The sequence below is a fragment of the Solanum lycopersicum genome, chromosome 7 (assembly GCF_036512215.1).
Source record: "Solanum lycopersicum chromosome 7, SLM_r2.1".
Classification (NCBI taxonomy): Eukaryota; Viridiplantae; Streptophyta; class Magnoliopsida; order Solanales; family Solanaceae; genus Solanum; species Solanum lycopersicum.
Genome location: NC_090806.1, coordinates 66,929,644 through 66,957,500, shown reverse-complemented (window position 1 = coordinate 66,957,500; position 27,857 = coordinate 66,929,644). Strand labels below are relative to the sequence as shown.

General features: G+C 35.2%; 3 protein-coding genes and 1 long non-coding RNA gene across 8 annotated transcripts; 1 reads left to right on the top strand and 3 right to left on the bottom strand.

The window, feature by feature from the left end:
• Nucleotides 1-177: 177 nt before the first annotated feature.
• On the bottom strand, nucleotides 178-10,783 carry LOC101266347 (vacuolar sorting protein 39-like). The gene is made up of 12 exons (XM_004243134.5): nucleotides 10,191-10,783; nucleotides 9,242-9,453; nucleotides 8,099-8,230; nucleotides 7,841-7,984; nucleotides 7,163-7,275; nucleotides 5,417-5,843; nucleotides 4,469-4,798; nucleotides 3,823-4,044; nucleotides 3,240-3,482; nucleotides 2,366-2,815; nucleotides 1,124-1,222; nucleotides 178-797 (listed from the first exon to the last, which is right to left on the bottom strand). The coding sequence occupies exons 1-12, from the start codon at nucleotides 10,630-10,632 to the stop codon at nucleotides 597-599; spliced, it is 3,015 nt and encodes a 1,004-aa protein (XP_004243182.1). The 5' UTR covers nucleotides 10,633-10,783; the 3' UTR covers nucleotides 178-596.
• Nucleotides 10,784-11,677: 894 nt separating this feature from the next.
• LOC101266650 (interactor of constitutive active ROPs 4) lies at nucleotides 11,678-14,711 on the bottom strand. Of its 5 annotated transcripts, none has more exons than XM_004243135.5 (3): nucleotides 14,367-14,711; nucleotides 13,117-13,187; nucleotides 11,678-12,932 (listed from the first exon to the last, which is right to left on the bottom strand). In XM_004243135.5, exons 2-3 carry the CDS (start codon nucleotides 13,128-13,130, stop codon nucleotides 11,834-11,836), a joined length of 1,113 nt encoding a protein of 370 aa, XP_004243183.1. In that variant the 5' UTR covers nucleotides 13,131-13,187; nucleotides 14,367-14,711; the 3' UTR covers nucleotides 11,678-11,833. The 5 variants fall into 5 exon arrangements, with proteins under 5 accessions (XP_004243183.1, XP_004243184.1, XP_010323616.1 ...); XM_004243136.5 differs by having other exon boundaries at nucleotides 14,236-14,443; XM_010325314.4 differs by having other exon boundaries at nucleotides 13,286-14,426.
• A 3,446-nt stretch (nucleotides 14,712-18,157) lies between these two features.
• Nucleotides 18,158-19,227, top strand: LOC101267134 (uncharacterized). Its single transcript, XR_182935.5, has 2 exons — nucleotides 18,158-18,363; nucleotides 18,932-19,227. It is a non-coding gene; the product is annotated as an uncharacterized lncRNA (long non-coding RNA).
• A 615-nt stretch (nucleotides 19,228-19,842) lies between these two features.
• LOC101267326 (E3 ubiquitin-protein ligase DA2L) lies at nucleotides 19,843-27,528 on the bottom strand. Its single transcript, XM_004243137.5, has 9 exons — nucleotides 27,098-27,528; nucleotides 26,646-26,985; nucleotides 25,840-25,891; nucleotides 25,705-25,750; nucleotides 25,506-25,587; nucleotides 25,230-25,374; nucleotides 25,041-25,143; nucleotides 21,183-21,249; nucleotides 19,843-20,656 (listed from the first exon to the last, which is right to left on the bottom strand). The coding sequence occupies exons 2-9, from the start codon at nucleotides 26,838-26,840 to the stop codon at nucleotides 20,078-20,080; spliced, it is 1,269 nt and encodes a 422-aa protein (XP_004243185.1). The 5' UTR covers nucleotides 26,841-26,985; nucleotides 27,098-27,528; the 3' UTR covers nucleotides 19,843-20,077.
• Between the last annotated feature and the right edge of the window lie 329 nt (nucleotides 27,529-27,857).

Sequence of the window (27,857 nt, the reverse complement as noted above, 5' to 3'; positions counted from 1 at the left end):
AAATGACACCTAAAAGAGAATTGTGTGGGGGATATTTTATGACCTTCCTCATGTGCTGCCTAATATACAGTTCAATGTTGAGGTTTTGAAACAGTAGAATGGGGTTTGCCCAACAAAGAAGGATATACAATCAACAAAGAAATTGTGTATTATTGCATATTAGTTGAACAGTCGGCCTGAGTTGAAACAAACACTCTTCATAAATAAGGTATAAACCACCTCGAATTCAAGCTTCAATCCTTTTTAATATCGACATCACACAACCTCAAAAATACAAGCTTCGATTTTTAATACAGACATCACACAACCTCAAATGGATACATTCAATTACACATTTGACATAATATACAACATTGTGTTTGTATTACACATTCCTTTGGAAGAGGCATTCATTCTTTGCTAGCAAACTTGAATCACCAGCACATTTCATATCTCTTGGCACTAATCATGCACAAACCACAACACTTCCAGAAACACGGACAGAGAGCAGAGGTAACTTACAGGACTTAATGGCGACTTAAAACTTAAAGCCTCAGAACGTGTTAAACGGTGCTAACATGAAGGAAAGGGATCAATCCACATATAGCATCTCATTATCATCTTTTCCTTGACTGAGAGCCTCTTCCAACTGCCTTCATATTCTGTGAATCTCTAAAGCAAACAAAATGCACAATTGTCTTGCCATTAGGATACACTGCAAAGACACTGGTGCCAATCTTCTTGTTGCAAAGAGAACACATGCTATCACTTGTGATCTTCAAGACTGCTTTTCTTTGACTATACAGTTCATCTTTTACCTGTTTCATACACAGGTTTACAATGAGAGACAACAACTGCAAAACTACAGCGTTAGTAAACAATCTAGTCGTACAAATTAAATACTCCAGGATTATTTTTCAATCTTCCAGACATTCCCTAACATTAACTCAAACAATTGAATTGCAAGGTTGATAATGGGTAATTTCCATAAAACAGAAAAACACAAAAAAAGATGATTCATATGCCAGTAAAGAAACAATGTACTCTATATATAAACTGTAAAACAAAGCCAGAAAACCCAAAAGACCACATATAGATTGTGTATGTGTCTCTGTTTTATTGGTATTACCATAGTAAAACTTACCTGTAGATTTTCACTTTCTCTCAAGCTTTTTATCACTGAAAAGTTTCGATACGCTTCACTGGATTTTCTCAGGAGAGGTCCAAGAAATGGAAGCAAGTTCTGCATGATAACAAAATGAATCAATACAATACTATAACAGCAAGATGTAAACTATTCTTGCTCATGCACACATATGTACACAGGGCAAAGCTAGAGGCAATGATTCCGCAATTGCAATTTTAGCATGTGCATGAAATGATATTCACTCGAATAAATAAACAATGTCGCATGCTCTATCCCACAGTGCTGTATGTGTATTTTCAGAAATCCCTAAAGGGTCTACACTACCTTATCTTCTTATAACTTGATGCCCGGAGTCTATATCTTGTATCGATCATAGGGATCACTCTATGAATAGGTCAATTCTCTGTGACCTCCCACAGTAGAAAACAAAAAGGATTCTGTCCAAAGAGGATCAAGAAGATGCTGACATAATATCTACCAGTGCATGGAGAGTAACATTGGATAGAATTTTACTTGGCGTAGTTGTTTCAAACAGATGATTCTGTATACTTTATTTTTTATGACAAGGAAACCCCAAGACGCTATGCTTTGGGTGTACACAGGGTAAAACCCCTGTCCTGTGCAATAGCTAGCAAACCAGACAGGAGATGGAACCCGCACTAGGCAAGGTGCAACGACCTCGACCCAGAAGGCAAATCCCTTGCTTTCGCTGGCAAGGAGTTTCAAACTTGAGACTTCCAAAATGGAAGTTCCAAGCTCAAACCACTAGGCCACCCCGAAGGGTTATAATTTTGTATACTTGAACACTTGAAAGACAGATTGATTAAACTTCACCTTGCAGTTCCCTTAATGTGTATCATCCCAAAGTCAATATTTAAAGATATTATAGATAGAAGCATCTAATATGCAGTTTAAGACCGTGACTAATCAAAAAACCACACATTAGGAATTTAGGACATATTAACGTGATTAGTGTGCAGATGCATAGAGTACTATCACTCTTGAACAGATATCTTAGCTTGTGTTCTAGTGAGTTTTTTCTTTTGCAGAAGCTTTTAGCCAGAGGGGTGGGGGTTGTGGCATGATGCTATAGTGAAGCATGTCTCTGGTTTTTTTTTTTCTGAGAGAATCACTTCTGCACACAAGGAATGATGCTTGTTTACTTCAGCCCATTGATGAAACAATGACCAACTTTCTCATCTAGCTCAGGTATACAATCATGTTTTGATGGTTCATTACCTGTAGTTTAGTGTCCCTTGGTAGTAGTTTCAGAGCTTGGGCCCCATGGATCCGATCCCACCTTTTGCTCAAAAGATCCAGCACCTGATCTAGCATAATAGTAGAATCTCCTTCCTCGGCAGCATCTTCTGTATCTCCATCGCTCCTACCACTGTCAGTGCCACTTGGACTGAATCGAGTGTCCTCAGCGCCCTCAATTTCAGCAATTTTCTTGAAGCGGCCTCCTTTTACCTTTGCTGGAGTTCCTGAACCAACTTTTGGAATCCCAGGGCTCTGAGATGATACCAGATTAGTAATTTTCTTCTCAAAATTTTTTGTTGTCTTCATGGGATTGAGATAGATTTGCAGTAGAGTCAGGTAAATGTTTCCATAAGATTTTGCGGAATGTTGTTGAAGTCCTGACTCGTACACCCGATCACAATAGGACAGTGCAAGTTCAGGAACATGAAGCTATAAATCAAAGAGAGCAATTCATTTCAGTAAAATGCAACACGAAGAGACAACTGAAAAGACTTCAATGCCTGCCAACAATATTCATAAAATTAGACATGTATTAATGACAAAAAAGATGACATACCGATATCCCTACTTGGGAATGCATACTATCCCAACAACATACGGAGAAAGAAAGGATAAATGCCAAATCCAATGATATAATAAAACTATGTAATAGTGTCTGACCAACTGGTACACTCACTAAAGGAAGAGTGAAATGATAAGCAACTGCCAAGTTCACAATACAATTCTGTAATAATGCTTATGATGAAGAACTTGCACAGTCCATATTTTCGCTATACCTCAAAAGACCCTCGAAAGCACCAATCATTAGATAAAAGACTAGCCTAAAAAAGTGCAGTTGAAGCAGGAAAAATACCTTGTGCACATAAATAGATAGCGCAAGTTCATGTTGATTCATTTTCCCCAACAGAAGTGCACGTTCTTCATACAGAGCATCTGGTGGAAGTCTCTTAAGCAACACCTCTGGATTATACCCGGATATACTCTCCAAAGCAGACAAAAGCTTTTTCCTTGTTGGAGAAAATGTTTTTTCATCCCATTTTTGCTGGGAACTAAGTTCAGCATACAAATCAAGCACTTCTGAGAGATAAATTTGCACCTGCCACAAGTTACTAAGAGCATTTATCATAGTCACAGACAAACTCAACATTTTATGTCAGAAACATGGAATTGAAGCACAAAAGTTTATCCCCTGATAAACAGTTCTGGAGACAAGATAATTGTTTCCCAGTTTTCTCACTCTTCAACCCAGCTTTGAGTTAAAACTAGTTAAAATGTGAGCTTCTTTCACCATATCAAAGAGGAGAAACTTAAAAGCCTCAGCTTTCTCACTTCACTAGCAGCAGTATTTCTTTCATAGCTTTTCTGCAATAGAAGGTACAGTGGGGAAAGAAAGAGAGAAGCTGCAGAAAAAGAGACAGATGAACGAGTGCTCATACCATTTCATTCTGCAGATTCCCGGAGATGCTATTTTCATTCATGGCAAGCATGAGTTCCAGATATGTTGCCTGCATGTTTGGAGCATGCTGTTTTAAGTAAGAATTCACCAAGTCCGCTGGAATATTACCAGACAAGAATAGCTCAATGGTTTGCATAGGACAGCTTTCAAGAACGGGCAATGAGAACTCCAGGACAAGCATGGGGTCAGTTGCACAAAGGGGCTGCCAAAAAGAAGAAAGATACAATCAAGTGTATATTCAATGAAATGATATAATAACTGCATTGACGGAGCTTTAATCCATAACCCGGTAAGAAATTTGCTATACCTTGTGCTGAGCACAAATGCAGCATATAATAAAAAAGAAAACCCAGGAATTTCCAGAAAACGCACATGTATAAAAGATCAAAAAAATTAAAGGATAAAATAGAACCCTAAAATTATCAGTCCCAAATCTTGACAATCCTTTCCACAAAGGTCAAGTTGGTAGTTCATGATTATGCTTGATATCTGCCTCGACATAGACCCGTAGCTCATACTGCACTCCAAATTTCAATATAGCTGATCCAAAAACTTTACAAGCTTCCACATCTCTCAAGAAATTAAAACCTAAAAGGAAAAAGATAAAAGTAGATAAAGAGGCATACTTTGAGATATTCAATGACCATATCAGGCTTGAACTTCAATGAGAGCTCTACAGGAGTTTGCTCTGACTTGGACTCTTCTACCAATTGATGGAGAAGTTTAAGTGCTTCACGATGCATTGAATTGCTCCTATAAAGTTCTAGCAGACAAGCATACTGGCTTCTTTTTTGCAGGAACTCCTCACATATTTTCACATCACAGTAGTTGAGGACTTTCAGAAAATCTGTAGCTGCTGAGAACTGTCCAGTTAATATAAGAGCTTGAAGAAGTGCAGTGTCCAGTATTGCAGCCATATCCCTAGCGATGGAAGTGATTGGAGCATGAATTCTGCCCTAAATGGATCAACGGAGCAACATTTTAGATGTGAATTAGGCAAGTAATACAGCTAGGTAGAATCATCCCATTACGAACAGCTTTTTGAGGCTCATTAGTTATTTTTTCTTTAAAACTGGCTTCTTCCTTAATATACCCACTAAACTAAGCCAGTACTTTTCTATATAGCAGAATCAGCACTTACATCCCTGACATTTTGACTTTCAGAAGCTACAAATGAAACCTATTTTCCAGAAGGCTATAAATGATCTATAACTTGAATAATCCATCAGAAAATTTTGCACTTACTAAATCTTTTCTTTCTGATAAGGTTTCGGTCACTAAAAGAAAATCAAACACAGACAGCCAAAAAGGTATTTAGACTTGAATGCAAAGAAAGGTCTATGTTAAACAGCTCAATATAATTTGTGCTGCTTGTTAAACAAAATAATCAACTGATTACAATTTCCCTTGTGGAGTCTTTGGAAAGCTTTGCTTATAAATACTGAAATAAACTGCTAGTCACATTTACCAAGAAGAGATCTGTTTAATGTGAACTTTGCCCTTCAAATGGGAACTTATTCAACAACAAAAAATTCCCTCCGGTGGAAGGCATAAAATGAAAACCCAAAGTTTACCTTGGTTGGTTTTTTGGACCGGCTAGTTCCATAAGAAATGAAATTATCTCCGACAGCATCTGAAACGACCTCTTCAGTGCCCTCAGTTGTGGCTTTCTCAACAACACTGTATCTTCTCTTCTGTAAATACTTAATCAGAGCCATCAAAGTGTTGTGACTCATTTTTTTGGATTCTATATCCATTTCATCAGATTCTAAGACATGTGAAGGCGTAGAATCCAGATCATCTGACAGACCAGAGGAAGCTCGGGAGAGATACGGTGCATCCCCAACTTCCACAAATTTCTGTGGTTCAGGTATGAAAGATGATTTTGGAACAATAATGGATGGATATAAGGCAAGCACATAAGTGAGTTCAACTTGAGATGCCAGAAAATGTTCCATTGCTTCTTCATAGCTCCCATTTTCAAACAGGAAGTGTGCATATCTGTATCAAAAACTTGTTATCATTCTTCATGTATATTAGTTTCAACACTTTCTTTTTTCTTTCCTTCTTCTCAAAACTGACAAAAAATGAAAAATTAATGACTAAAAGTACAAAAAATGAAAAAATAATGACTAAAACTACAAAAAATGAAAAGAAAACTAAAAAAGATAAGAATCAAGTCCTAGCTAGAAACTTCTTGTCAGCCAATGTTCATATTTGATTTATTTTCTTCATAATGGTGGATGGCTTCCATGCTAGCTTGTACACACCTTGACTAATCCATGTTACCTTAAATCTCCACCAACACAAGTATTGGGCAATTCTGCCTACCAAGGTTTAGCTAGATGAGAAGAAATCACTTAGTACTTTTTTGTCTTTGCTTGAATTTGAATCCAAGTCTCCAAGGTTTGTCCTATTTCTTTGACCACTATAGGCCACACCCTTGAGTCTCTTTTCGAATTTCAGCTTTTCCAGTAAAAAGGGAATACTGGCTATAAAATTGAGCTGGGATTGTTTCCTACTCAAACCAGTACTGTCAGTCTTACTGCTCATGTATATTATGGAATTAATTATTTTAATACCACTTTACCCTCAATATTAAGTGTTCTTGAAAATAATCAATAATGATTAGAGTGCAATTTATTGGAAAGTGACAAGGGTAAGGTAGTAAAAATACACCTTTTATTATGATTTCTTAAGGGGAGTGCACAAGTGAAGTGTGACAACTAATATGGGACAGAGGGAGTACAAAAGACTCTTCAACTCCCTCAAGTGCTCCTTTGTTTTTTTCCAATATGGTCCACATAATCCTAGAGATGTGCTTCCCATGCTCTACTTCTCTACTTCTTTCTTCTGAACTTCCACGCTATCAATATGCCTTTAACACAACCAAGTAACACACAATCAACTCTGAACATGTTCCATGCTACATACCATTACAATACGCCAGACCAAAATGGAATAACAGATGATTAGTGTATGCTCCAGTACAGATGTTTCCATTTAGAAGCTTTACCATTAGGACTTCACAGCATGCTTTGACCGTTCAATTTAGCATTCAACTTCCCTCACTAGAGCATAACTTTGATTTGAGTTAAATGTAAGAATGTATACACCGTAACTTTGATTTAAGCGAGGTACTATTGCAATTGAACTTACAATGTTAACATAAGAAGTGGTAAAGAGGGGGGGGGGGGGGGGGGGGGAAGGGACCATGACCAAAGTAAAACATTCATTAATAGCACAAACAAGAAGGTGCTGAGAAATATCTAAATGAGATACCAGTGCCATTTTTTTTTTTTGTTTGGGGAAGGGGTCACCTTATATGAATTGATTGCTCCTTTGCAGATCTAAGACTTGAATCTTCTGGTGGTAGCAATTTGCACAAAGCCAAGGCCTCCTCAAAGTTTCCAGAGGCTGTTAGTTGTACAATCTGCATCATATATTATATATGAATAAGTTGGGATCACGCTCTCACAATAAACTCAGTAAATAATGGAACCTTTGTGGTTTTGTTCCTGAACCTCTTGATCTTAAGTGGGTACAAAAAGTAAGAGGCTTGCATGTATTAGGGAAAAAGAGAGAAAGCCCATAAGGCATTTGATAAGTGAATCGTTAAAATAAAAAACGATTGACTGAGAGTCTGAGACAACTCTGTCAAGCATGTACGGAAGTATAGAGCACTTTAGTTGGTTGTTGACCAGCGGAAAGCATTGCAGAGGTCTCATAAACAAAACTAATCATGACTACTTACAACTTGCGATATTGATTTATTTTGCAAGAATTAGACAATCCGTTATTGATTTATTTTGCAAGAATTAGACAATCCGTTTGTGTGCCTAAGGCATTCTCAGCTTAGTCATAACAAACCTCAGTTCCTCCAAAACGAGTTGTTCAGTTACACATCATAAATGTGGTACAGTTCCAATACTGGAGTAGAAGCATAAGCAAGATAGTTCAACACAATATTAAACTAAACCTGCTGAAGTGACAATTACCTGTGCACCGAGAGGAACAGGGAAAAATCCAAAAACAGAATTATCAAGAGCAACAATGACAGCATTGTTGCTTCGAACAAGACGACGAACATTCCGAAGGACAACTGTTTGAATCAAAGGATAAGGAACACGAAGAGAGCGTATCTGCAATTTTCCAAAACATCAAACTGCATTATCATTTCAGATTACTTAGATCTAAAGTTATTCACTTAATAATGAACAAAAAGTATGGATTAGCAAATGAAACAATAAAGCTACCTCAACATGTCGCGGTAAAAGACCTATGGCATAGGGCTTCTGAACAACAACAATTGCAGGAGCCTCTGACCAACAAACCCTGCCCTCTTGGATCAACTTTCCATTTTGGTCAACTAAGACACCAATATTATCCTGAAACAACAAAAATTAAGCATAGTGGTGATTTTCGAATATCCTTTTTTTTAATAAGTAAAGGTAATTTTACTGGAAAAAAAACCAGAACCAAGCAAACTGGTGTTGATTCAATACACAAAAAGAAAACTGGACAGTTAGTTATCAAAGATGGACTTTACTCGGGAGAAGTGAGAGATGATCCAACATGGCTTCATCAACTAAATCATAGAGAGTAGACTATAGATTCTGTGGAATCAACATCATCAAGGGAATAAGAATGGAGGGTGCATCATAAGATGAAATAGTTCTGAAGTAAAAGTATCTTTTATTTGCTTCATGGATAGAATGAAGCTCTGGTATGTGAATTTTGAAAAGAACACTTTGGGAAGATGGTCAATATTGGTGTGTACATGAGTGTGGAAAAGAACTAAAAGGCCAATCAACTCAATGCAATAATGACAGTGATAAGCTTTAGAAGAATGTTGAAAGACTAGGAAGTGAATAGAATAACTGAATTTCTCAGAAGTTTGGAACATTTCCCAGGTAACACAGCAACTGAAGACAGATTATTTTTGCAGGTGCATAGCAAAGGTATTTACACGGTAAATCCGCCAATATAGTACACATGCATAACGGTCAGCAGGGGCCGAAATGGCCTTGGAAGCATATGTGGAAAGTGAAGATACCCTACAAGGTGGCAATTTTTTCTTTTGGCTGGTGATAAAAATCATGCTCGACTCAAGACAACTTGATGAACCGGGGGTTGCAGTTGTGTTCAAAATGTGTTGTGTGGTAAGGGTTGGAGTTGACCAGCTTTGGCAAGATGAACTGTCAGATCTTATTTCATTTTTGATGCAAGGAAAAATTCCTAGATGATGCTGAAACATTGATAAAAATCATAGAATCCCTGTACGAAGAGCAAGGAGATATTTTGCTTCTTTTGAAATGTCAACATGGTTTATGCACAACCTTTGTGCTGATGAGATATAACATTATTACCTTTCTAAAAAAATAGCATTGTTACATTACCTTGCCCAAAAGAAGTTCTCCAGAGGGAAGAGGCACCACAAGAGGTGTGGCGATCCTCCCCGAAGGAAACACCTCAGACAATGCACCATTGGTAGTATTCAATATCATGTACTCTCTTCTAATCCCCAAGCAGATATTCTCACCACACCAAGACATCGACTTGACTGTGTCAGGAACTCCAAATTCTTTCACCTCCACAAATCCTCTCCCCCCTATTGAAGTTTCAAAAAAGAATCAGATTACACTAACAGAGCTCCTATAGCACAAGAAAACTACTATCATCAATATCCAAACTTCTTTGAGCAAGAAACCTGGAAGTCAAGTCAAGAAGTGCAAGAAGGAAGTATTTATGGGCACTTATGATACTTGTGTTAAACTAAAAGCAGTGACCAGAAAACTATACCTCCCTCCAGCTATTTTGGATGTCAAAAACTGTTTTGAACCATTCCATTTCTATACAACTTCCGAAAATTCAAATCATTAATCTACTTAAGAAACCGGCGTTATCTGATGTTTACTGTATCAATTATCTTTTCAACCATGAGTTTAATATTTTCTTATACTTGCCTCACTGTAACATATAAATCAAGTTAATATCTTTATGTCTGCTCAAATATTGTCATATTTTAGTAGCAAATACAAGAGGCATAGCTAATTCCGCAAGATCTGCAAAAGGTTAGCTCCCTTTCAAGGTTATTTCTCCACTTACCGGAGGCAAAAACAGATACAGATTGAATTCTTTTAGCACATTTAACGATGACCTTTATAATGGTAAAGCATAGCTCTAATTATGTTAGTAACATCATACCACAGTAAAAACACTTTCTTTCACATCTAGTAGACATTGAAGGACACACTCACTCATCCAAAATCATCAGAAATGCATCAATATAAAATTTTCAAATTTCAACTAACAAATATCGGAATAAACTACAATTCAAGTAATTACCATCATGTCTGAAGATACAAACCCTCTTCTGCCTCCCAAAGCATAAAAACCCCCTTTTATCATCCCACGAATACACATTTGCACCTTTAGCCTTAGTAATCACAGCTAAAGTCTCCAAATTAGGCAACCTATGGAAGGCAATAGACTCCGAAAGGGAAAGCAGGAGTTCTCTTGAGACAAGGACTTCCATAGCCAGCATTTGTCTTCTGGAGAATCCATTCACAGTTCTTTCAAGCACATATCGTTCCTGCTGAAGCCCTAAGTTCTGGTTGTGGTAATCGGCCGGCGGAGATTGACCGGGAACGGAGGATTCAGGACCATAAACACGGAGGGATCCATCGGAACAAGCAACAAGCAAATTTGAACCATAAGACTCGACAGCATCGATTTTCGTCGGACAACTATTGAGAAGTTCGAAAGAATCGTAGGCACTGTGCACCATTTTTTTTTAGCTTTCTTCTTCTTCTCCGATCAAATTTCTCTCCGTTCAACAGTCCACGCAGAACGACGTCGTGTTGACATGATAATGCTCAACTGGAGCATTTGTTACAGTTATATGCTTTGTCCCGCTCTTTTTGGATTTTGTCTAAACTTTACTATTTCTCGTCCTATTTTACTTGTTTTTATTCAAAATAATTATTACTCTATTATTTAAAATAAATATAATTAATTATTAATTTTTATCTTTACTCTTACTGAACAAATATAAAATATTATTCTGATGAAAAATAAAATCATATTAAGTTGAGTTTGAGGAATAATAAGAATAATTTGATCAAATAGATTGGAGGTTGGAAGTGGTATAACTTACTTTAGTCACATGTCATGTCAAAACTAGATTATGATATAATAGAACAATTATAAACTCTCACAAACACATGGTTCAATATGATTATAATTATATATAAAAAAAAAAATGATATAAGAGTACTCGAAAATATACGCAAAATTTTTGAGTCTACAATGTCACAATGTAATTGACCGGTGCACTTTCAGCATCATAGTAACAAGGGGGTGATTTACCGGTATTTGAATTTTTAAACTTTATTGTCTCACAGATAAAACTTCAACTTAAACTACTTTCGATTTTTGACGTTGAAAATGGACGAAAAAACAACATTACTATGACTGACACCCTTATAGCAAAGGGGAAAAGGATGTGTTACATACTTTCCATTCATAAGAAGCAACAAAGAACAACATTAATAAGCATTGTGGTTTGCATATAGAAATTAAGAATTACTCTTGTTATGACTTATGATCATGTATATGGCTTGTGTAATCCCATTGTGGAGTACGAGGAGGCTAGAACTAGAAAGTATATAAATCTTAGCTACTTCTATGGGAAGGATAGAGGTTGTTTCTGATAGACACTAGCTTAAAAATCTAATCTCACACAATGCACCAGAATTTTATCATCCACCAAACGCAAAACGTTCAAAACTATGGAACTAAAGGCATTGCCCTGAATGACAGGTTAAGGCATATCAAGCTAATAAGATACTGATAACATAGAAATTTAAACTCAGCATAACTAGTAGTAGTATTGGCCAGATGCCAAGAACAAGATCCATACATTAGCCAATAAACATAAAATGGCGAGCGACCATTTAGCTGGCAAAACATGACAATCAAAATGATACTTATTTGTGGCCCTTCTTCTTCCAGAGGTCACCAAACATCTTAATACCAGAACCTTTTCTCTTGCCATGTCCAAAAACATCGTCTGAATCATCAACTAACCCTGGTGAACCCAAGTAACCGCCATATCCGCCAACACCTGGTTCAAATACATTACCATAGTGCTTATCCATTGATCCACACCTCTCCGGTAGCCTTCTCCCATTCATCTCAATGCCTCCTCCTGATAATATTGCTGCTGCAGCATCTGCAGCTTTCCTCCATTGTTCTGTTTGGACTCTTAGTTTCTTCATTTCATTTTCTAATGCCTCTTTTGCCTTTTCAGTGGCTTCAAGTTTCTCCTTTATGTTAACTCCATCATTCTTGCTTGTTTCCAGCTCTTGGGCTACTTGGTTAAGCTTGAGGCTTGTTTCATCTTCCTTTGCCTTAAGGGATGATATCTCTTGCATCTTTTCATTCAGCTCCTTTTTCAGGTTTTCATTTTCTTGGCTGAAAACCTCAAGCTCTTTTTCTTTCTCCTCCAACTTGGATTTCAATGAACTTATCTCTTCATCCTTCAAGTTCAGCTCTTCAAACGATGGTTTCACCGATTCATCAGGTGAAAGACTTGAACTTTTCAAGTCATCTTCAGCAAAGGGGTGGCTAATTTCAACATTTGGAGGAGTTAACTTCTCAACTGGAACTTCAAACACATCCGCTTCTTTCATTTCATCGTCCTCATGAATTTCATGAGTCAGGTTGATTCTGTTGTCATTGTTGGTTTCTTGGATTTGGTCAGAATCAGCTACAGTTGGCTTCTTGGTTTTCTTCTCAAGCTGTTCTTGAGCTGCTTTTTTTGCAGCCTCAGCTGAAGCTAACTGCCCTTTAAGGGACTTGAGCTCATCCTGTGCTTGGCCAAGTTGGGATTCCAAATCTGCAATTCTAGTTCCAAGTTTCCTTTGATTTAGTGGATCAGATTGAGCACCACGTGGTGAGCGACGATCACCTAATTTAGGACTCCGGTCAGTCACTGGCCGATGGTGTATAGGATCAGACTCGGAGCTTGATGTTCTAAGTTGCGAAGGGGCTCGAGGAGATTGCCTTTGAGGCATTTCTGATCCCCTATACTCTCAAAAATTGAAAAAGAAAGTTGCTATTAGATACTATGAATATTAAGTATGTAACATTTAAGAATGATAACAGTCAATAACAAACGCGACACGTATAACCTGCTACATGTTAAAATACATGTTTACATTTACTCATACGGCTTTTAAAGGGAGTGCAAATCATCCCAAGAACTCACCTTGATCTTGGCATTGTTCCTTCTTAAAATGTTAAATGATGCAAAGCTTCTAAAACTTCAAAAGTCTTGATCTGTGGAAGTGAAGGATCAATATCAGTTTTAAGTCAACAACAACATATCAATTGTAATTGTAGTCACACAAGCGAGTGTAAGCAGACCTTGCCCCTACCTTGGAAGGTAGATAATTTATTTCCGATACACCTCGACACTCAATAATAGGATTGAAAAAATCAAGACAAGATACTACACAAAGGCATACTGAAAAAAGGAACAGTAACTACAACATAACAATAGGATAAATCGGTTTTAAGCATATCAACACAATGCATCAAGTTCACCACATTGCATTGGAACTGAAAGTTTTCAGAAATAATTTCAAGAAAGTAACATACAAACACAGCAATAGAAGCAGGAAACACTAGTTTTGAGTACTAATTCAATGAAATTACACCTATTAGCTTTTGCAGCAAAGCCAAAAATGTCCAAGAACACTTCTTTTAAGAGTGTAACAAATAACCCACCAAATTAACGAAGTAATAAATCCAACAGTGACATATACAAAAGAAAAAAGAAAGACGCATGCTTTTAGAACAGAGCAAAAGGAAAATTTGCAGACACCTTTAACCCCATGCATATGTCAATGTCATTGAAAAATGTGCACATGATATCCTAATAAAATAAAATAAAAACTAGAAGGGGTTTCAAATATTATATTTTCATATCATCTTATTATGTCTGTTTCCATGAATACACTCAAAATGTTCACCAAACTGAAGATCTATCTAACAAATGATAGAGCTATATTGCTCGAACTTTCCAAAAGTATTAATGCACTCATATCAAACCCTTTAAATATGCACTTTGAAGAGTCCGAACAATATAGAACGTGAAAGAGAATATAAACTAGAATTCTTTGAATGACTTTAGTATTATAAACTCAAAAAGTGAGATTTGCTCTTATTTTAATGTTCTTGAAAGAGAATCATAAATCACTTTTGACCAAACAAACACAAGTCCTTCAAAAGTAGGAAACTATGATCTTTACAAAGACAAAAACAACAAGAAAAGACAAAAGAAGAGAAAAATAGAGATATCAAGAAAATGTCCCTCAAATCTTACTTGTTCTAAGCAAAAGTTGATACAACAAGCCTTGAGAATGAAAAAATGAAAAACACCCACAAAGCAAAATCAAGAAAAAGGCTTTAGCTTTTTGTAAATGCAAGATTGCCTATGAATGAGGGCTTACTTACCAGCATTAAAAACCCTTTCCTTTTTCTTGAAAAAGAGAAACAGTATACTTTGAGTGGAGCAGTAGAATTTTCTACCTAAGTGAGTGATATTTTAAAGATTTGAACTTTGAAATGTTTGAAGTTTGAATTAAAGTTGGGTGGCAGAGTGGAAGTGGGGGAAGGGGAAGAGGACAAGAGGGTAAATTTTGAATGATAAAAGTAAAGGGACACCAAATAATGTCAATGTGGTCTTGGAAAAAACATCTTTTCTTTTTTTTTTTTGGAGTTTTCTATTCTATCGATGTTTGGTATTTGCATTAAAAATTTTAAGTATATTTAGATAGATTTTAAAAATTCCATTTCGAGGTAAGACTATTGGTGAGGATTTATTTTTATATTGGAATGGCAAGAGAATTCGCCTTTAGTCAGTTTTCAGTGTGTGAATTAGTCTTTAGAATTATTTAGACGTGATGTGGGAGGGGCACCACTAGATTGCGAGATTATAAATTCGTTTGGGTAATCTTTCGTGATATGAGATTATTCTCATTTTGAAGAAGTCCATCACTAACAATGGCAAAGGTTACCTTTACTATTTTTTACTGTCCTTTTGCTTCTTTTCAAACCACTTACCTTTCTTAATTACTGATTTATTTTTCTCTTTCTCAGCATCTAAATTATGGATAAGAGCGAAGATTATTTAACCTTTGAATATCACTCACTATAACCAAGAAAAATAATATATTGGATTTTGAACCATTGAAGAAAGGAACTATGTGTCCCATTAGGTAATTGAGACAACTACTAAGAAACAATTGAAAATTGAGTTAGTATTTTTTTTTTTTAAAAAAAAAGAACAATAAACATTACACATCCCTTAAAAGAATAAATAAATTAAATACATATTTTATCATTACAGTTGATGGTAAAGACAAAACATAAGAAAAATAATTGTATTTGTAAAAAATTATTTTTACGAATATAATAGACTAGTAAAATGAAAACGAGAAAGTACTGAAATATTCCCATTTTTCTTCACTTTTAAGTTTCAAGATAAACTTTTTGCTACTCTTTTGTTCAAGTAGTAAAAATGATGTTGTCGCCAATAAAGAACGTGGTAAAACGCCAACTATTTTTTTTAATTTTTAATTGAAAAATTTTGAGTTTGAAGCCTTTTAAATTCAAATTTATCCCTTTACGTGAAACTTTTTAATGAAATATTTAATTTAATCAAACTCTAATATAATTATTGATGGTAAAAAATAAAAAATCTATAACGTCGTATTAATTAATGATAATTATACTTTACTGAAAGACAAATCTTTACGATGTTGATTAACCTAATCATGAAGTTTTATGATATTTGACACTATTTTATTAAATTTAATTATTATATAATAACATCGATGTTTGACACTATTTTATTAAATTTAATTATTATATAATAACATACTCAATGTAATATTTGTTGATTTGTTAGATAGCTTGTAGACCTTTAGCTTAAAAGTAATGTTTGAGATAAAATTTCATTAATCCATCCTAGACATAATCCAGCCATTAAGCAAGAATCCAAATAATTAACACATTCCAATATTTTATTTGATAAAAGAAAAGAAATAACTTTTATTTTTTTTAATACTTGGTTTTATCCAAAAGGAGTACTTCAACTCCCAGTTTCACAAATAAGGTCCCTAGACCAGACATTCTGGATATTCATGAATAATTATTAAATTAGTTTTACAAAAATTCAAATCAAGACATTGAAAATTAATTGAATCATGAATTAATCAAGTGGGACTCAACACCAATTAAGAATTTAGATGGGTGGCCCATGATTATGTTCAAAAGAAGTAGCTGGGCTTTAATATATGAAAAAGGAACATTGCATGTGAGGTCTAAATGCATCCCAACTACTCCATCGAATCACAATCAGAGCGGAGTCAAGATTTTTAATAATGAAATTCAAAATTTGAGAAGTAAACGAATTAGTGAAGGAGGATTTGATATCTGTTATACATATTTAAAAATTAATTTTAATCATGTATATATAAATAACGATATTTTCACACAAGAAAATTCAAATAAACCCCTAAATAATTTTAATTATGTATATATAAATAATAATATTTTCGCACAAGAAAATTCAAATAAACCCCTAAATATATTGCTGGCTCCGCCCCTGCATCAACCCCCCTCAAAAAAATATTAATCAAATAAATACTATGATCTTTCGATTTATTTGGTGTCACACTCAATTACTAAAAATATTATATTATGGGTATCTTATATGCGTTCTAGATTGCTAACACTTGTTTAATTTCTAAAGTGAATTTAGAAATTTTGCAAGAACCGGTCTCGTCAGGAGATGTTTCATACATGTGTAGATGAGCTTCACACTGAACAAAGTTAAATAAGATTTCAAAATAAAGTGACTAATACAATGAATAGACTTGATTTTTTTTTAAAATTCACGATTTGACTCGTACACGTAAACTTTAACTTATTTTGATTTGGTTTAGATCTTAAACGAAAAATGCATGGATTGTACATTAATTAATCAAGATGATGGGTCATAATATGTGAATGAAGACTTTTCGTATTATAGGTTAAATGAAGAATTGATTATCATGGGTTGTGAGTTGTGATCCTTGTGCTTTAAATTAAAAGTATGGAATTTTAACTTTTGAAAATGAAAAGAATATATAAAAAACATTGAATTATATAATATGAATTTTAATTTAATTAAATAACAACACTATCAACAAACACCGAATAAAATAAAACTGATTGAAATTCAATCATGAGGTATGTTTTTCGCCTATTAATAATTTAATACGAAAGTCATATGTGAATGCCTGTGCAGTATTATTTTCATATAAGCATTAATTTATATCTATAAAATTCAATAATTAAAAGATTTCCTGGAAATCTATTATTTATTTTTCTATGTGATAAACCTTTTAAATCATCTACCTTCAATACTTGGGAAAAAAACATAGAGAAAAGTCAATAGAATTAGTTAAACATTATTTAGTCTATTATTCATCTTTTATTTTATTTATTATCTAGACTAGAGATGTACACTTTGTTCCTTATATGTCGTCGTTAGAAGTCACGGTTATATAACTAATGTTCAAATTATTAATATATGTATAACGCTATGCAGTAATTAAAAATGACATGTAAGTGAATTAAAGTTAGATTCAGAAATAGTTTAGAATAAATAAAGTGAAGATGAGATTGAAAAAAATCAGAGATGGGGCCCACGAAACTTGAATTTGATTAGATCATTGAACTTATTTGATTCTTCTTCACTAAATTAATAATAATGGTAACTTTTTTTGGTTTTTTTAAAAAAGGTCCAAACACGATTGAGCATTTTCAGTAGTACTCCAAATTGGGTAGTACACTTGGTACTACTTAATACTTATGTTCCACAATATCTAATCTTGCAAAATTTTGTGCAATAGAAATGTCAAATATAATATTAGAAGCAGAGGCGGAGCTAGGTGGGGTTCGAATGAATTCAGTAATTCTTTCATAAACCCTATACTTTTACTAAAAAAATAAATAAATAAAAATATATATTAACTTTTGAATCCAGTTCAATGGCAAAGAAGTGACTACAAAATAATTCGAACCCTCCTCTCTTTTCGAACCCTCAAACACAGAGTTTTTATGTAAACCCTATATTTTCGCGTATGATTAGCAGTACTAGAATTGTACTACTGTTAAAAAAAAATGGTACTACTAAAAAAAATTGAGGCACTCTTGATGATAAAATATATAAGTTATTGTAGTACAATCATACACATGTACTTGCTAGGCCACTTATATTTGTGAAAGAATAATATAATGTACTGCATCATATCAATAATCTTATCTATAAAAGGAGTAAAATTTGCTACATTGAATATACCATAGAGGAAATTGAATTAATGAAGAAGTAGAAGATGACACTTTGTTGGTGACTTTGATCTCAAAAGAGTGCTTATCAATATTGTTTGTTTAATTTATTACGGTATGTTATTTGTCTTATTTTACTTTAGTAAACTATTTATTGAAACTTCTTTCAAAGATTAGTTTTTTTAGTCGAAAGTTTTTTGAAAGCATATTTTATATTGAGCAAGAGGTAAGAATAAGATTTATATACATTTCATGACCTGCTTATGAAATCATACTGAATATGTTATTATTATTATTTATTTTAGCAAAATGCTCATGTAGTATATTGTATTGTACCTTAATTGAATGTTTGATGCATGTTTGTGGGGCGGTGAAGCAATATTTGATCCTATATATGAAATAGTTTTTTAGTTGAAGATCGTTCAGCTGATCGTCCTTGAATTTATATACCTTTTATAATATAAAAGTGTCAAATTTGTAATTTAAAAAAAATAATCACCATTCTTATATACTATTTGTAAGAATGATCCTTGTTATTTTTACTTGAACTTAGAAATGATTTAGATGATTTACTTTAAAATTTTAAACATATTGTAGTCTTGCTTTTTTGCATTACATGCCTTTTTGCTCTAACCTTTGTTCAAGAAATCGTGTACAATGGAATTGTGAAACAATATTTGTAGGAATATCAAGCATTATTATCATCACTATATGGACACATGGCATTATACTCTTGGGACCAAAGTCACCAACAGAGTGTCAAATTTCTCATCATTCCGAGCTCAAACACAGCGACGGAGCCAGAATTCTCATCGAAGAAAATATCAAAATATTTTCTTAATTAATGATCTCTATTGTTTTGTTGTTTTTTAGTAGTGCCTTGTTATTTTCTTTGGAGAATGTAACCAGCTAGATGTAATCCCCACATATATGTAATATAATAAATCAATCCCCTACCTTTTGGGGGTATGTTTACTAAGCTATGCAACATAAAGTAACACTTTATTTTGTTCTCGTGTTATTGTGATAAGAGTATTTTATTTGGACAAATACAGATATAAGAGAATTATAAATTTTTTCAATGTTCTGAAAAATATTTGATCTAAGAAATATAAGCCCCCTCAAATGAAAAAGAAATAACTTTCCTAATGAACGAAGATAAAACAAGTTTCATAAGTGATATACTCTAAGTCCGTTATCTCTTCCCCACTCACCTAACGACCTTGAACATCTCACCCCCCACCTCTTCACCCTATAGTCGTAATTGTTCTTGAAGACTACATACACAATCATTCAAAACAGAGAAAAGATATACTCACTTTGTACATGCTATCCTCTTTTTGAAGTTTGGCACTTGTGTGTAACTGGCACTTGAAATAACTTACCATAAAACTCTTTTATCATCCTCAGAAATTAAAGCATTGAGGTCTATAAACACACCTTTTAGCTAATTTCTAAGAAAAAACTATGTAAACTACGCAGACTCGAGGCCAGTGCCAGTTAGTTTTTTCAATAATAGAGCTAATCTTGAAACCAAGTACAACTTTAACTCCACAACTATTTACAATTTTATGAATGAGTTAACTTGCAAAACTTGTTATATGCAGGGCTCAAGCAACATTTCATTCACTAGAATCAATTTCTTTGTTTTCGTACAACAGTATATCGAGATACGAAAGGGATGAAAAGTAGGAAAAGTGAGATGGAAAAAGGTAGAGGAGAAAGGAAGGGAAAAAAAGTAGAAGCATTTTCTTTTTTTACTTTTTCTTTTTGGGTTGAGTGGCAATGCAACACAAGTGGAATCCTCATAACCCACATCGATAGCACTACTAGTGCCAGGCCACCCCGGGTGGACTAGACCGTGCACTTGCCTCAGCCAGTGAAACAGCCATAGCTAACATCATCTGCTCTTCAAAATTCTCGGGAACTATTGAACTAGTGTTGGGTTGAAGATCGCTTACCATTTCACCCTGCAGAGGGAATGAAGCATCATCTTCCATTTCGTCAGAGACTGCATAACTAGTTCCAACTTCGGCTACCATGGAACCATGATCAGCCCATTCACCGTCCTCCCTTGGTATTTCCAGATGGCTTTCAGGTGACACGTGCATGGTGCCCTCAGCATGAGGGTAATCATCATTCTCTAGCTCCTCCCCATTGGAAAACCTATCACATGAAGGATGCTCATTGTACGATGATGACATGTTCCGACTGTAGCTACTGGACTCTCCACTCATTTGCTGGCGCTCAGCCAGGGCTGCAATTGCACAAGCAAGACCACCAGAAGGAGACGAAGATGAGCCAGAAGCTGTGGGATTGACTGCTGGGACACATCGATGATCTTCTTCTGTATATTGTTCTGATGGACCAACATCACTATAGTCCATACTTCGATTTCTGCCATTCTCCTATCATGTGATCAGTTTCATGTGGAATATTAAGTGATATACCATAATAACGTAAGTTCAACAGGTAAAAGAATGACCGAATGATCAACCAATCCCAAAGAGTATCAGCATGTTAAAAGCAGCAATAGGGACACAGTGAAAGAAAATAAATGATATCCCATTTCAATGGAACACCATTGTGAAATATTTTCCACTAAAGATTTTCAAAAAAGTGAAGGATGACTATCAAAAATTCAAAATCAATATTGCAAGCCCTAGGCGAAAACAAGAAATGCCCATTTCCATCATATACTTGAATTGAGTGAAAGACGACACTTTTGACCCCTTTACGCCACAACCATCCACAACGGAGAACAGAAAAATCAAGCACTCCCCTCAGAAAAGAGAAATCAAACACTTTAAACCGTACGGCGTACGTCAAACAAAAGATAAAAGCTCTAGCTTTTTAAATGGGATGCTGCCTCCCCAACAACAGGAAATAAAATGACCGAGGAAGAAGCAAGAAGATAGTGTGTGCATAATTTACCTGAATGGATAACCATATGGCTTCCATAACCATGATATCCTCAAGATCCAAGTCAAAATCGTCCTCCCTATGCCACAGATCCAGGAAAACAGGTCAGACCATGTAGATAAGCTAAGTGTTTTTTTAAGGAACACAGGGTGGTATAAAACAATCAAAGATGACTGAACATATATAAATTTCATCCAGCCTTTTCTTTTTCTTTGACAAACATGCATATAACAATAGTCACAATAACTCTGACACAAAAGCAACAAAACCAAGCAGTGATTCTACCTATCTGCTATCAATGAGACAATCTACGGACCGGTTTAGCAACGACTAGTTAAAATATTATGTGATACTACAGCTATAAATTTCAACTATAATGGGAATAAATATCTCATCTACACTAGCTTTTTTGAAAACGGTTTAAAACATTCCAGATTTGCACGTAGAACATGGCAAGATTATAAGTATAAGGTAATATTATTTGATTCCTTGACCCAGCCGTTATATTTTGGGTAAGTCGCTCATAAACCAGCGACTCGACTGTTTGGTCATCTCCAAACAGGAGGCCCCTTTATGCATTTTGCTTGGAAAAGTGGCCCTTTTGGCTCCGGATTCACTAAGACACCCTATTCTGCATTATTATTATACACTTCACCAAACAACCCCTTACTGTTTTAACATGACTTGTCTTGAACTTTGATTTTGTTTCATGTTATCTGCTAACTGTCTTATGGTTTAATATAACAGGAACAAGAAGTCAAAGAACTACTTTGTATCTGATACCAGCCTAAACATCAACTAATTTTGTTGGATTTATTTGAAGATGGTTAGTTATCTCCTGAAGGAATTCAAACCTAAGGAGATAGAACTATTTCTAGAAGAGTAAGGCATTAGGCAATCATTTCTGGGATTGGCGACTCCTCCCACTTCTTGGTAGTGAAAGCCTAATAACAGGGAATACAGGGACTCTAGTAAGAGTTGGTTCTCCACTAATAAAAATGAAGGAACAAGAGGAAGGTGTACTGAAAGAAGCTAAAAAATAGCTAACTGTAGGCAGCATGCCATAGCCTAAAAACTGTAAATTGATGTCCGGAACTTTGACCATGCTTATGAGGCGTCAGTCCGGCTGATGCAGCCAAATGGGTGAAAGTTTGGCCCTTCTCTCTCACATATTCTTTTTTATGGAAGTTAATTAGAAAATCTCCACTTTCACCATAGTACCATCGTCTCGAAGCTTTGTAGGGCCACAATTTGTACCTTTCAGTGTTTCCATTGAGCTCAGAATTCCTCTATTTGCGACATTCCATCATCCACCAACACCAATGAAGCGCATTCATGGAGGCTTTCATCAAACAGCTTAATTATAGAGGTAGAAGTCTTTGGGCATAATGGAAGAGAAACCCAACAGTGGGGACCCAAAAACAGCTTTCATGTGCTGCCTATTTTATGATGCCAGACAACTGACAGTAAAACAAGCGGGAGCGGTTGACCAGGAACTGTTCTGTGGGAAAGGAAAGGTGAGGGGCGGTAATGACAATGACTAGACAATGACTATAAGGAAGATGTTGGCTTCTGGCAGACAGAAAAAAGAGGAAAGATATGTTGATTTTGTGTTCCTCGGGGTATTATTTCCTGTTGCCTCTCTTCTTCTTTTTTTTACAGTTAATGGTTGTTTTTCAAATGGAGGATGAGAGGGGTGATCGGAGTAGAGAGAAGAATCCCAGGAGATTTATTTGGAGGTAAAGAGAAAGCTAACTGGAAAAGCTTCTAGGCGACCCCCAATTGGAGTACTCTCCTTCACTTTTGAGACTTAGGTTCATTTATCAAAAAGTACAAAGAGAAGAACATAATATTTCCTTTCTCCACCTTTTTATTTTATTTCCGTCTTTCGAAATGATTTGCAACTGACGTCATAAATTTGAATGATGAGTAAGTCACGCACAATGATAAATCCTCTGGAGGCGCATAAAAGTTAAAACATGTGTCCTAACCAACTAGAAGTCTTTAGTTGGACGAACTCTACGTATAGAGGTCAACTTTGCAAAATTGTGCAAGTTGATGTATCAAGTTGTGTATTAAAACCGAAAATAAGTGCAATAACGACTAGTAATTTCGTAATCCCAACTAACTGATAGGCTTACATGGGTCCTTCATTTGCATTACGTTATATTCTTAGCTAAGTCCGCAAGAATTCCGAGAGATAGTGGATCTTTCACACGACATTTGTCGGTATGATCTAGGTCTACCTACCTATCTAACACCTTCATCCCACCTCTAGGCCAGTTCATATAGTGGTAACTAAGGAAATGGAATCCATGTGCATCATTAGTTGGTCAAAAAGTCAAACGAGCATTCAAGCTTAGGATTGACTTATTGACAATCAAAAAGAAATTGCTTAAAGCCTTGAACAAATCTTTTTGTGTGAGACTACGACTTCTACATCTTCTCTGATCAACCTGCACATCATATACAGATCCTCTCCATCCTTGTTTGCGTTACAATTGGAACATCCTCCACTATTTACAAAACATGGAACAAAATGATCACATTTTAATCCTTTGGTTGAAAAAAGAAATCTAAACATAATTGATCTTGACCCATAAGGTATTACTGTGTGTTAGCATACAATTAAGATCACATTTCTCCACGTCTTAGGGCCATGATGAACCATTTTAGATGATCTTTTCTCAGTTTACTTTTTGAGTGTGCTACTTGCACCTTCAATAGATATAACCATTTCTAATCTTGTATGTGGGGACCCACATCTATCTTAAACTAAACATTAAGTAAATATTTTTGAATGCCCCCAAGGGAATGGTCTAGTGATTGATGCATCAATGTTACAACACCGGGAGAACCTATATTTGAACCAACTATAACACTTGGTATGCGCCCATCTGTTTCATCCTTAGTAGAAAATATTAATTTGACATGCTCTTGTAGGCTGCATAGGCTACACAATGAGTTAATTGAGGTGTGTGACTGTGTGCAAGTTGGTCCTAACTATGGCATTTATCTTGTGAATATATTGATCCTTAGCAACCCAACATACAATCCCATATAATATTGTTGATCTCACAAGCATAATAAAAACTTTACGTTCACTCAGATAGGTATTTTTCCATCACAAAACACAACTGTAGCAATCCTCCTTTCTGTGCATCCCATTTTGACTTATATGGACGTGTTTATCTATCATATAGTTCTCCTAAAATACTGAACCTATATATCTGAATTGTCTACAGTTAGGCATCACCATCACATTCTAATCTAACTTCACCATTCCAATCATTGTATAGTAACCTATTATTATGTGGGATAACAACACCTAGACGAATCTGTAGCCCTAGAAAACGATCTAAACAATATCTCCTCCCCAGTAAGCCTCACACTCATGAAAACTGCATACACTATGGATCCATTTTAGAGAAACTGAATCATTCTTAATGTAACTAGTAATCTTAATTTTCAAAATTGTAGCTTTCCAGATTCTCTAAAACTTATGCAATTGGTTAAAGGATTGCAAATGTCCAAAATCCGATCACTAGTTTACAGTAAGATGTACTATCTGGTACATCAAAGGATCTGCATGAAAGATATCCCTTCTCCTCCTACTCTTTCCTTGAATTAAGTGAAATTCACAATTACTTGATTAATATAAAGAAACAGTAATACTTTGCTCAAAACAACATGCACACACAGATTACTAATTTATTGATTGTGCCTCAGCAATTTAAGTTACCTTTGTCAATATATGTAAGATGATTTAATGGCTGGAATGAAACTATCTGGTGACCAAATTCTTCACAAAATTCCTCACAAATTAGGGAAAAGGGACTTGAACTAATTAGCACCCGAAAAAGTGTGTACCTATTCTGTCTCGTGCGTTGAGGTTGTCTAGTTGTTGGAGCTGTACATGTCTCTTGAGAAGTAACAACTTCTCCACCTTCTACAGCAGAAGCAAAAGATGGTGCTGCAGATAAGATGGAAAAATAAGACTGGAGTATAAACAGAAGTAGTGAAGCCAAAAGGAATAAATTCAGAGCTTAAAGTAAATACCTGCTGTCGAGCAATACTCAATCTCACTTGGACCAGCAATACTACTGGAAGTACTAAGCTCTCTTCGTTTATGCATTTTCTCTTCATCATCCTGCAACTCCTGCTGTCTCATCCTTATTTTGGCTTCTATAACTCGTTGTTCCTCCTAAAGTAACAACAAGACAGGGATAGAAAAGGATACAGATATCCTAAATTCAGTATAAGACTCCTTAAAGCAACATGTAATTATACTCAAGCAATCACACAAAGAAACTAGAGCAGTCGATAAGAACTTACAATTTGCTCTATCCCTTTCTCTTCCTTAGTTTTTACCCCACGATATTCCACCGCATAGTTTGAAGTTTTACAAAATGGGCATCTTAGAACGTTAAGGTAGGCAACATAGAGCAGGAATATTAATAGCAGGGAAGAGGATGGGCCAAATATATTTAACAATAAGTAACCAGTAACCACTAATGAGGGAAATCAAGGATACTGTGTTGGACGGGTTGAATTGGGAGTCTTCATCTGCAAAAAACACTCTGTCGCCAGGAAACAAGTCAAAGACTCATTCAGAAAATGGAACTTATTATCACATCACATGCAATTACAAAACAAGGATAATAAATACCTGTACAGATGCCTTTCATGCAACATCTTGAACGATTTAAACTTGGATAATACTGCAAAGTTCAATATGAACAAAGTTAACAATCATAAATAACATGTCAGTAAACATCTAGTACCAATTCTTTCAAATTCTATCCTAGTCCAACATGAATGAGGAGTCGGGACAAACAAAGAAACAACTACAAGAACTACTACATTCTTTTATCACGGAGGTATCTAGGACAGCTTGGACGCACCACGACTATTCCACTAGGAACCTACTATCTCTCACCGGCACAAGTATTGGGTAATTCTACCAATCACCTAGTGTGTTTTGCCAATGGGATTTGTACATGAGAACTCAGGGTTCTCCTCCCAGTTCAATGATCAAATATGTTTGTAAGCATATCGTCCCAATTCTTTCAAATTCTATCCTAGTCCAGCAGTGACACAGGAGTCAGGACAAACAACTACAACAATTACTACATTCTTTTATCGCGGTGGTATCTAGGCCAGCTCGGGCGCACCTAAACTATTGCACCGGATACCTACTACCTCCCACCAGCAAAAGTAATGGGTAACTCTACCAATCACCTAGTGTTTTTTTGCCTCCGAAATTTGAATATGAGAACTCACTATTCTCCAATGGACCATTAGACCACACCCAATACTACATTCTCAAACCCAAACTAGTTGAGGGCAGCTATATTAATCATGCTAATCTCTATTCGGACCGGTTTCATTTCAATGACTCAGAAAAAACATATGCCAAAAACATTTCCAATTTCAATAATGCAAAAAAAGAAACAAAAAGGAGAGAAAACAAACCAAGAAGCAAATGGGGCATTCTTCAAGGTTAGCATTGGGACAATCGTCATCACCAGGGTAGCAAGGAGCAAGCTTGGAATCAAGAATGAGTTTTCGAAGCTTCTTAACATCCACATCCTTATGCTGGTACAACCCCTGAGGCCTAGTGTACTTATCATCCACCACTTGTTTCCTCCTTCCCAACTTATTACCCATCCAAAAACAATTCCCCCAAAAAACAAACCAAAAAAAAAAAACAGCAAAGAAACAAGAATCTCCTAGCCCTAATTTTCACATCTCAAAATACAAAACTCCCACAACATAAAATACATGAAATTTCAACAACACAAATTCACCCATCCTGCAAAATAAAAAATACCCAATTCAAATTTTCACAAAATAGAAACAATAATTACGTAAAAATTTAATCTTTAACCAAAAAACCAGAACTTTTTTTTCAAAGAAAAACCCACCTGAGGAAGAAGGCAACAGGAGAAAAGAGAGAGGAGGAGGGAACAAGATCAGAAGTTTCGCCTCTGATACAAAAATTTGTAGTGTGTGTTTCGATATCTGATTTACACGTATATTATTGTACAATTTTTATATATAATATAAAAAAAATAGTACTTTGTCTAAGAACAATATAATTTTTTTATATATATTTTATCCTCTTAATATAAATAGATGGAATTATTTGTATCTTTTAGAAGCTTGCGAATAGCAGGGAATGAGATAAGCAATCCGCAAAGCAAAGCACCGTATGAGAGAAAGAGTAGTACAGCCGGAAAGAATCCACCCCACCCACCCACCCAGACCCCATAGGGTTAGAGGGGGTAGGGTAAGGTGATGATAATTTTGTCAAAATTTTTGTACAAATTTCTCTTTTACTAAGTCAAATTATTATAAATTTGTTATATTTGATAAGATAAATATAAATTCATATCGGGTAAAGCTTATTGTCATAAAGGAGCTCGTGTGATTCTTTCAATTAATGTCATGTTAAGCATTAAAAATGTAATTGTTATGTTAATTTGAGGTCTGTCAATATAAAATTAGATTAAAATATCATGTGCACCTTATTTTTAGAAATTTGGTCAATTTTACTTGACTCGTTTTTATCAGATTGGTTTCTTAAAAAATTGTCACACTTATAAAGGAGAAAGTATTCGTCTTGTTAAGTTTTTCCAATCATGTAATTCAATATTAAAATTTATGATTTAAGGGAAATGAGCC

Excerpts from the sequence above, each read along its gene's own strand:
- LOC101266347 (XM_004243134.5), bottom strand. The coding sequence starts at position 10,632 with ATGGTGCACAGTGCCTACGATTCTTTCGAACTTCTCAATAGTTGTCCG. Across the intron at positions 9,454-10,190 it reads TTGTATCTTCAGACATGATG|GGGGGAGAGGATTTGTGGAG; the intron begins GTAATTACTTGA and ends AAACTTCAATAG. Across the intron at positions 1,223-2,365 it reads CAAGGGACACTAAACTACAG|AACTTGCTTCCATTTCTTGG; the intron begins GTAATGAACCAT and ends GTTATCATGCAG.
- LOC101267326 (XM_004243137.5), bottom strand. The coding sequence starts at position 26,840 with ATGGGTAATAAGTTGGGAAGGAGGAAACAAGTGGTGGATGATAAGTAC. Across the intron at positions 25,892-26,645 it reads AATGCCCCATTTGCTTCTTG|TATTATCCAAGTTTAAATCG; the intron begins GTTTGTTTTCTC and ends TGAACTTTGCAG. Across the intron at positions 25,375-25,505 it reads AGAAAGGGATAGAGCAAATT|GAGGAACAACGAGTTATAGA; the intron begins GTAAGTTCTTAT and ends TTGTTACTTTAG.